Source organism: Sminthopsis crassicaudata, chromosome X (assembly GCF_048593235.1).
Source record: "Sminthopsis crassicaudata isolate SCR6 chromosome X, ASM4859323v1, whole genome shotgun sequence".
Lineage (NCBI taxonomy): Eukaryota > Metazoa > Chordata > Mammalia > Dasyuromorphia > Dasyuridae > Sminthopsis > Sminthopsis crassicaudata.
This window is the reverse complement of record NC_133623.1, coordinates 4404128-4412995: the sequence shown is the minus strand read 5'-3', so window position 1 is coordinate 4412995 and position 8868 is coordinate 4404128. Positions and strand designations below refer to the sequence as shown.

Genomic DNA, 8868 nt, shown 5'->3' with positions numbered 1-8868 from the left:
GCAGCTAATGAGAGCATGTGGCCAGAAGGGAGGCCCGGAGGTCGAGGGGAGACACAGGGGGGGGGGGGGGTTAAATCCATGGAACTGATTTTTCTGGGGAGAGAAGGGGGCCGATTGAAGGGCTCATGTGGGGGTGTCTTAGAACAGGGCCGCCCCCAGCATGAGACCCTTCCTCTTCCAAAGGCCTGGGCCATTTCACGGGGCCTAACAGCCCCCAGCCCGCTCCTCTCCAGTCCAGACCACGGACTGCCGGCCCCGGCTCAGCCCACACTCCCCCCTGACCCCGGAGGGGGCTCAGATTTGGAAGGGGAGCCAGCCTTGCGCAGCAGCTACAACGGCCCTCCCCCTTCCCCACCCCCAAGGTTGCAAAGTCCGGCTCGGAGAGAGAGCCGAGGCAAGGACCCAAGCTGTCCGAGGCGGAGCGGCAGCGAAGGGCCAGCTCAGAGCTCGCTAAAGAAAGGGCCCGTTTGCTTAGAGAAGAACTCACCAACTACACACATCAAGAGGGATGTTGTCTTGAAATCTATTCCCCAAGCGGGAGAAGGCCTAGATAGGGGCAAACGGGAGCCAAGCTGGGCTTAGGAAGAGCTGGCTCAGGGAGGGTACGAGGCCAGAGAAACGGGCTGCAGGCCAGACCTGCCTCGCCTTCCCTGAAGTCTGGGGAATGGGGCCTTTCTCCCAAAATGCAAGAAGTAAGAGCACACACAACACCCCTTATCCCGAAACTCCGTTGTCAAAGCAATCATTGAGAAAAGGGGAGTTCCCAGACCCCTCGAAATCCATCCGGGGACCCCGGGAACGGGGGAGGGGCCCCTAGAGTTTCCAGGATGGAGGCTGGGACTGGCCCGCTTCCAACTGGAAGAGAACTCCTCCTCACAGAGGTGCCTCAAGGCTTCGGGAGCCGCCAAATACCCCAAGCCAACCTGCCCTCACTCTGTAACAGCCTTGGCGGGGCCAGGCCTGGGGGGCTCCCAGGAGCCGAGGTCAGGCCAGGCCGGGTCATTGGGGTGTGAGGGTGTGAGGGGAAGGCTGAAGGGGGGGGGGAGATCAGCCTCCTTTCCAGCCAAGCCAGTTCCCGCCGGGGCCTCCGCTCCCCGGCTGCCTGGCCTCCCGAGTGGGGCTCGCTCTCGGGGCGTTTGTTGAGCACGGAGTCTTGGCCCTCTCTCTCTCTCTCTCTCCAGGGATTCCTCGAGGTGAATTACATTCTTTCTCCAAAAGAAAGCAAGTCTCCCCCTCCCCACGCTCGCGCTCACGAGCACACACACACACACTCACACTCACACGCACTCACACACACACACACACACACACACTCACATACACACACACACACACTCACACGAAGTGGTCTCCATTTCACAGCGCTCTTCCCTGCCCCCTGCCCAGGGGGGCTCCCAGCAGATGCCGGCCCCACAGAACAAACAAACACTGAGGCAGCGGCGGCGGCACAGCTGGGCTGCTCAACCCCGGGCTTCCCCCCACTCGGGAGCCCGGGAGCCCGGGCTGGAAATCGGCCGGGAGGCTGCCGAGATGGAAGCGGCCCGGGGAGGGCCCGGGAGAAGCAGGCGGGGGGTGGGGGGGGTGGGAGGGCGGTGAGCGAGGAGGGGGCTGGGAGGGGAGCGCGCCAACTCCTTGGATCTCGTCGCGCCCGCGGAGGCAGGAGGTTTGGGAAGGCGGACCGCTTCAGCCTCAACCCGGCTGCCTGCTCCTTCCTTCCTCTCCTCCGCCTCCCGCTCCGTCCTCGGGGGCACCGTCCCCGGGGCGATCGGGCAGGAGCGGCGGGGGTCGACCGGCAGCTCGCCTGGGGCTCCGTGCGCCAGGGGTGCGGGGCCGCTCTGGAGCGGGGCTCCCGGGGCTCCCCAGGTCCCGGCCCAGCTTCGCTGGCCCTCTGCCCCCCCCCCCGGCGGCAGGCCAGCGAGGTGCGCGCCCGCTTCGGGCCCGCCTGCTCCCGCTACCCGCGGGCCGCCCCCAAGTACTTCCCAGTCCCCCTCCCGGCCCGGTCCGGAGGCGGCCACCGACGCTCCGCGCCTGTCCACACGTGTGCGCGCTGGCCCAGGAGCCCGCGCTCTCCCAGGGGCGGCGGGGGGCTCGAAGCGCCCCCGGCCGAGTCGCTCCCGCGTCCGCGCCCTCTGCCCGCCTGCCCACCCGCGGTGCCGGCCCGTCCGGAGCCCGACCGCCGCCGCCGCCGCCGCTTACCTTGGACACCAGCAGCGGCTCGCCGTGCTCGAGCCCCCCTTTGAGGGTGAAGCCCCAGGGCGCGCCCCCCTGCAGCTGCACATGGGCGTACTGGCAGGCCCCCGGCCGGAACTCCATCCTGGCCCCCGGCCCCTCGCTGCCCTCGCCGCTGCCCCCGGGCTCCATGGCGGCCGCTAGCCGCTCCTCCGGAGCGCCGCCACCATCGCGCTCCGCCCCGGCTGCCCCCGCTCCTCGGGCCCGGCGCAGCGCAGGGAGGGCACGGGTGGCAGGGCCGAGGAGGGCAGGGCAATCGAGGCGAGCCGAGCGGAGAAGAAGGAGGAGGAGGAGGAGGCAGCGGCAGCACCAGAGGCAGTACCAGCGGGACGGGACGGGGCGGGGCGGGGCGGGCCAAGGGGGCGGGCCGGGGCCGGGGTGGGGGGGGGCCCTCCGGAGGCAGGGAGAGAGGGAAGGAACTAGGGAGGGAGGGGAGCTTAAAAAAGGCCCGAGCGGCCGGCCCGGGAATGGGGGGGAAAAGAGCCGGGAGGGCGGGGAAAGGCGCGTAATGGACAAGGCGGAGGAGCAATGGGAGGGGGCGGCCGCCGGGGCCTCTTTTTGCAGCCGCGGTTACATTGTTTCCTTCTGCCGGGGCCCCCTCCCCCCTCGAGACAAGTTCTCCCCCCCCCCACCTTTTCCCCCTGCCTGCCTTCCCGCGATCCTAAGTTAGGAGCCGGTCGGGGGGCGCGCGCTGCTCCGCGGGGATTTAGTTGCTGGCTGTCCCGGGATGGGAAAGTGAGGGCCGCTCGTTCCCGCGCGGGGAGCCCGGGACGCCCACCCGTCACTCGGGCCGGGACCTTCGAGGCGGGAAGGTGGAGGGGGGCGGAGGAGGCGGCGGAGCCGCCCGGGCTAGGCGGGCTTCTCTCTCGGGACCCCCCTTCCCCACCGCACTGGGGGGCTGATAGTGCAAAGATTGAGTTAAGCCTATCTTAGAGAGGAGAAACTGAGGTTCCGAGCGTTCACGGAGTTGAATGGATCCTGAAGTTCAAGGAGTTGAAAATCAGTGGTTTTCACTACTCCGCCTCACCCAGGAAACCGAGGCCCGCGGGCTCAAGCAACTTGGCCGGGCTCCCGCGAGTCGGGCGCAGCCGTAGCACGATTGGAACCCGAGCCCTCTTGCTCCAGTGCTGCCGCCACCTCTGCCCGTTTGGCAATCCCGGAGACAAGGGGGAAGAGATCCCCTTTCCCAGAGGCTCTGGCGTCTCATGGTCCGGGAGGCCTTAGAAGACTCCCCCTAGACCATATTTCACTCGGAAAAAACCAGTAACATGATGTCAAGTCAGGGCAGCCAGGGGTTCGGCCCATGGGGCGGACGTGGGGAAGGCTCCCTGCGGCTTGTCTCCGTCTCCGGAGGGAACCGGGTTGCTGTTAGAAGCCGTGGGTTCAAATTTACCTGTGGAAGCCGCTCCCTGGGGGCGGCCGGGCCTCCTCGTAAAAAGGAAGAGGCTGGGCCAGAGGCCAGAACCGGCACCTTGGTGGTCCCCCCCAGACCTCTTCATAAAGAAACGCCAAGTTTCAGTTGGAGAGGAGCGCAGGCCGGATGGCAATCCAGGTCCGGAGCGCCCCGGGAACCCCCAGGCAGCCCCCGCCTCCATCCAGGCGGGAGAACGCAGCTCCAAGGTGGTGCGTGAAGCGGGAGGCCACTGGGGGATCACCGCGCTCAGCGCGTGTCACCGAGGGCTGCGGCAGAGGGAGCCTGGAACCTGCCTGAGGCTATCCCCTCCTTCTCCTTCCCCTCCTACAGGCCCTGTGACAGATAGGGAAAGTGAGGCACAGGGAAGTGAAACGACTTGCTCGGGAGCAGTCTCCAAAGCTAGGATGGAAACTGAGGTGTTTCTGACTCCAGCTCCAGCCCTGGATCTTCCTGGCCGAGGGAATGGTCAGGGGGAGGTGAGAGCTCCTCTGTAAATATGGCTGCACAGCCAATGAGCCTTTTTGCTGGCCAAAATACTCCACCAACAAGGACCTGGAAATGGAGTGGGCCGCCCTCAGCTAGGGAATGGCTGAACAAGTGATGACCTATGAACATTCCGGAATACTGTTGTTCTGTAAGAACCGACCCAGGATGATTTCAGAGAGGCCTGGAGGATGCTGGGTGACGTGAGCACAACCGGGGCATTGTTCAGGGCAACAGCAAGACTAGGCGATGATCCGTTCTGATGGACGTGGCTCTCTTCACCATTGAGAGGATCCAGACCAGTTCCAATGAGCTTGTGATGGGGAGAGCCGTCTGCACCCACAGAGAGGCCTGTGGGAACTGAGGATGGATCACAACAGAGCATCCTCACTCTCCGTCGCACTTTTCCCTTTTTGATCTGATTTTTCTCGTGTAGCAAGATCAATATGGAAATACATTTAGAAGAACTACACACGGTTTACCTACGCTAGATTACTTCTGTCTAGGGGAGGGAAGGTGAAAAATATGGAACACAAGGTTGTGCAAGAGCGAACGTTGAAAATTATCTTTGCGTTGCATGTATTTGGAAAGACAAAAAGCTGCTCCAAAATAGGCCTCCAAGTCACAGGGGGCACGACCTCCACACGTGCGCGTGATCCAAACAAGACTGGCAAACGCTACCTTGCACACAACTCACTGAACGCCTAGGTGCCTCCGTGTCCACATCCATATGGGAGGGCTGGACTCCAAGGCCTTTCGGATTCCTTCCATATTATCCTTGATCCCAGGAGAGGGACCAAGTGGGTGGTAAACAATATTTAACCTTCAGTTAGTTGTTCTGGGCTGAGGATCATGACCTCTATGAGCAGAAACTCTTAAGGAGGTAAGATTGCAGCATGGGAGATGGGAGCTGTGGCTCCCCACAGGGGTCCTAGTGGTAGCCACCCCAGCAAGCCTGCTCTTGGAGATCCATTTGATGATATCATTTGTGCACTTGTGGATAAGCATGCCCTCAAAGGACCAGCATTCAGTAGAGGATATTTCCCTTGTCTCAATCTAAGTCTCCATTCAGCTGCCAAAGTGATGTTCCTAAAATACAGTGTGGACTGTATGTGTAATGTCTCTGTCTCTGTCTCTCTCTCAATCTCTGTTTTTGTTTTTCTCTCTGTCTCTCTCTTTGTTTCTCCGTCTGTTTCTGTCTCTGTCTGTTTCTGTTTGTCTGTCTGTCTCTGTTTCTCTGTCTCTGTTTCTGTTTGTCTCTGTCTCTGTCTCTCTCTCTCTCTCTCTCTCTCTCTCTCTCTCTCTCTCTCTCTCTCTCTCTCTCAATGCCAGTGTTTTCCCACTTCCTCTAGCATGAAAAATCACCTCTGTTTGGTATTTAAAGCCCTTCCCAAGCTGGCCCCTTCCTGGCTCTCAGTCTTCTCCCACATTACACGCCTCTACACACCCTGTTGTGTGTTGTTGGCCTAGCTGGCCAGCTTGCCTTAACGCCTCCTACTTGCTCAGTCTCCCATCTGCACGTCTCCGAACTGGCAATCCGCCATCCTTGGAGCGCTCTCCCCCCTCACCTCTCAGAATCTTGGGCTTCCTCAACCGGAGCTCAGAAGATACCTTCCACAGGAGCCTTTCTGAGGTGCCCCAGCCGCTCCCAGTTTCACCTCTGAGGGTACTTTCCTCCCATTCTGTAGGGATCTTCTATGTACCTACTTATATACAGGTTTCTCAAGCGATTGACTCTTCTGAAGTACCCACAGTGTGCCAGCCACTGTCTCCCCTTACTCTTTAAGAGCAGGGGTTTTTTTCTATACATAGTAGGCACTTAAGAAATGCTCCTTGATTCCTCTGCCGTGATCGTGTTATTTACCAAGTTCAACAGTCATACTAACAGCTTTTTACTACACTATTTGATTAAATGCTTTCTTTTTGCACTAATCGTGCTCTCTGGTTGGTTAGAGAACCAGTAAACACATCAGTGGGGGAGGGGGGCTGGGGCCATGAAGGCTTTGGGGGTTTCCTCATTTGAGGGTTTTAGGTTTTTTAGTAGAAGCGAGCCCAGAGAATACCTTGAACCTGGCGTGGCCATTTCCGGGACCCTTCACATGAAAGGGCATGTTCCCAGGACTTCTTCCCATGCTATCCCCTTGCCTCTGGACACTCTCGTAGGGAACCATTTACCATTGGACTCCCCAGGGCTGAGCCTGGATTTCCCCACTTCAGGGTCAGAGGCAGCTTAAAAACTTCTTGACTAGCAGTATTGTTTGACCTAATGAACAAATTCACATGACGCAGCACCTCTTGGGAAGGCCGGCAGTGAACAGACAGGTCACTCAGAAGAAAGATGAGATGTGGTCGGAGCTGCTTTCTGTCTGTGGGCATCTGGGGTTTGGGACTCAGTGGATTTATGCTCATCGATGCTTTTCCTCCAATGGATAGGCTTGATATTTTCCAGCTCCAGTTCTCAAATTTAACCAGAACAAATCTCCCTTCCCGACAGAAATTTATAAGCCAAGCAAGTCAACAACCGTTTAGTAAGCATCCACAATCCAAAAGGCATTCAATAAGCACCCACTATCCAATGGGCACTCAGTAAGCACCCATGATTCAACAGGCATTTAGTAAGCACCCATGATCCAATGGGCATTCAGTAAGCACCTAAGTGCAAGGCAACAGAACTCAGTAGATCAAAAACTACCCTTGGAGCCAGGAAGCCCCTGGTTCAAATCCCACCTCAAACACATTGATTGACTAGTAACCCCAGAAAAATTGTTTAACCCCCAGTGGCTCAGGGAACTTTCTTCAGAGGGTCCTGACTGGCATGGGTACAGGGAGCTCCCCCCTCCCAGGAGAAATCCCAAGTCTAGACCACAGAAAAGGCATTTGTTAAGAGCTGTCTGTGAACCAAATCTATGTACCAGGAGTCCAGAGAGCAAAGAACAAAGGGCCTGTCGCAGGTGTAGAAAGGGGCTTCCTAGCATATGGATTCATGAAACAATGCTGTCCACCAAAGCAGGGCCAGGCCTCCTCAGCTTAGGGCTAGACCACAAACACAGGGGGACATGGATTTTTATGCATTAAAAAGCAGTCACCATTCCTACTAAAAACACTTGAGAGTATAGAAATAAATGGACTATTCCTCAAAATAATCAGGAGTATATATTTAAAACCGTCAGTAAGCATCATATGTAATGGGGATAAACTGGAACTTTTCCCAGTAAGATCAGGAGTGAAACAAGGTTGCCCACTATCACCATTACTATTCAATATTGTGTTAGAAATGCTAGCCTCTGCAATAAGAGTCAAGAAAGAGATTAAAGGAATTAGAGTAGGTAATGAGGAAACCAAACTATCACTCTTTGCAGATGATATGATGGTAGACATAGAGAATCCTAAAGAATCAACTAAAAAGCTATTAGAAATAATTCACAACTTTAGCAGAGTTGCAAGATACAAAATAAATATACATAAATTCTCAGCATTCTTATATATCACCAACAAACTCCAACAGCAAGAGATACACAGAGAAATTCCATTCAAAATAACTGTTGATAGTATAAAATATTTGAGAACCTATCTACCAAAGGAAAGTCAGGAATTATATGAGCAAAATTACAAAACACTTGCCACAAAAATAAAGTCAGATTTAAATAATTGGAAAAATATTAAGTGCTCTTAGATTGGCCAAGCGAATATAATAAAAATGACAATACTCCCTAAACTAATCTATTTATTTAGTGTTATACCAATCAGACTCCCAAGAAACTATTTTAATGACCTAGAAAAAATAACCACAAAATTCATATGGAAGAACAAAAGGTCGAGAATTTCAAGGGAAAATGAAAATGAAAAAAAAAAAATCAAATGAAGGTGGCCTAGCTGTACCTGATCTAAAACTATATTATAAAGCAGCAGTCACCAAAACCATTTGGTATTGGCTTAGAAATAGACTAGTTGATCAGTGGAATAGGTTAGGTTCACAGGACAAAATAGTCAATAACTATAGCAATCTAGTGTTTGACAAACCCAAAGATCCCAACTTTTGGGATAACAATTCATTATTTGACAAAAACTGCTGGGAAAACTGGAAATTAGTATGGCAGAAATTAGGCATGGACCCACACTTAATACCACATACCAAGATAAGATCAAAATGGGTTCATTATTTAGGCATAAAGAAGGAGATCATAAACAAATTAGAGGAACAGAGGATAGTTTACCTCTCAGACTTGTGGAGGAGGAAGGAATTTGTGACCAAAGGAGAACTAGAGACCATTATTGATCACAAAACAGAAAATTTTGATTACATCAAATTAAAAAGCTTTTGTACAAACAAAACTAATGCAAACAAGATTAGAAGAGAAGTAACAAATTGGGAAAACATTTTTACAGTTCAAGGTTCTGATAAAGGCCTCATTTACAAAATATATAGAGAACTGACTCTAATTTATAAGAAATCAAGCCATTCTCCAATTGATAAATGGTCAAAGGATATGAACAGACAATTTTCAGATAATGAAATTGAAACTATTTCCACTCATATGAAAGAGTGTTCCAAATCACTATTGATCAGAGAAATGTAAATTAAGACAACTCTGAGATACCAGTACACACCTGTCAGATTGGCTAAGATGACAGGAACAAATAATGATGAATGTTGGAGGGGATATGGGAAAACTGGGATACTGATGCATTGTTGGTGGAGTTGTGAAAGAATCCAGCCATTCTGGAGAGCAATCTGGAATTAT

The 8868-nt window shown here is 54.3% G+C and overlaps 1 protein-coding gene across 1 annotated transcript in view; it reads right to left on the bottom strand.

The window, feature by feature from the left end:
* The window catches only part of SHROOM4 (shroom family member 4), a 138117-nt gene extending 135605 nt beyond the window's left edge, over positions 1–2512 (bottom strand). Inside the window, exon 1 of the mRNA XM_074276950.1 lies at positions 2197–2512. Within this exon, the coding sequence (XP_074133051.1) occupies positions 2197–2361 (165 nt within the window). The 5' untranslated portion in view covers positions 2362–2512. The remainder of the gene's footprint in view (positions 1–2196) is intronic.
* Between the last annotated feature and the right edge of the window lie 6356 nt (positions 2513–8868).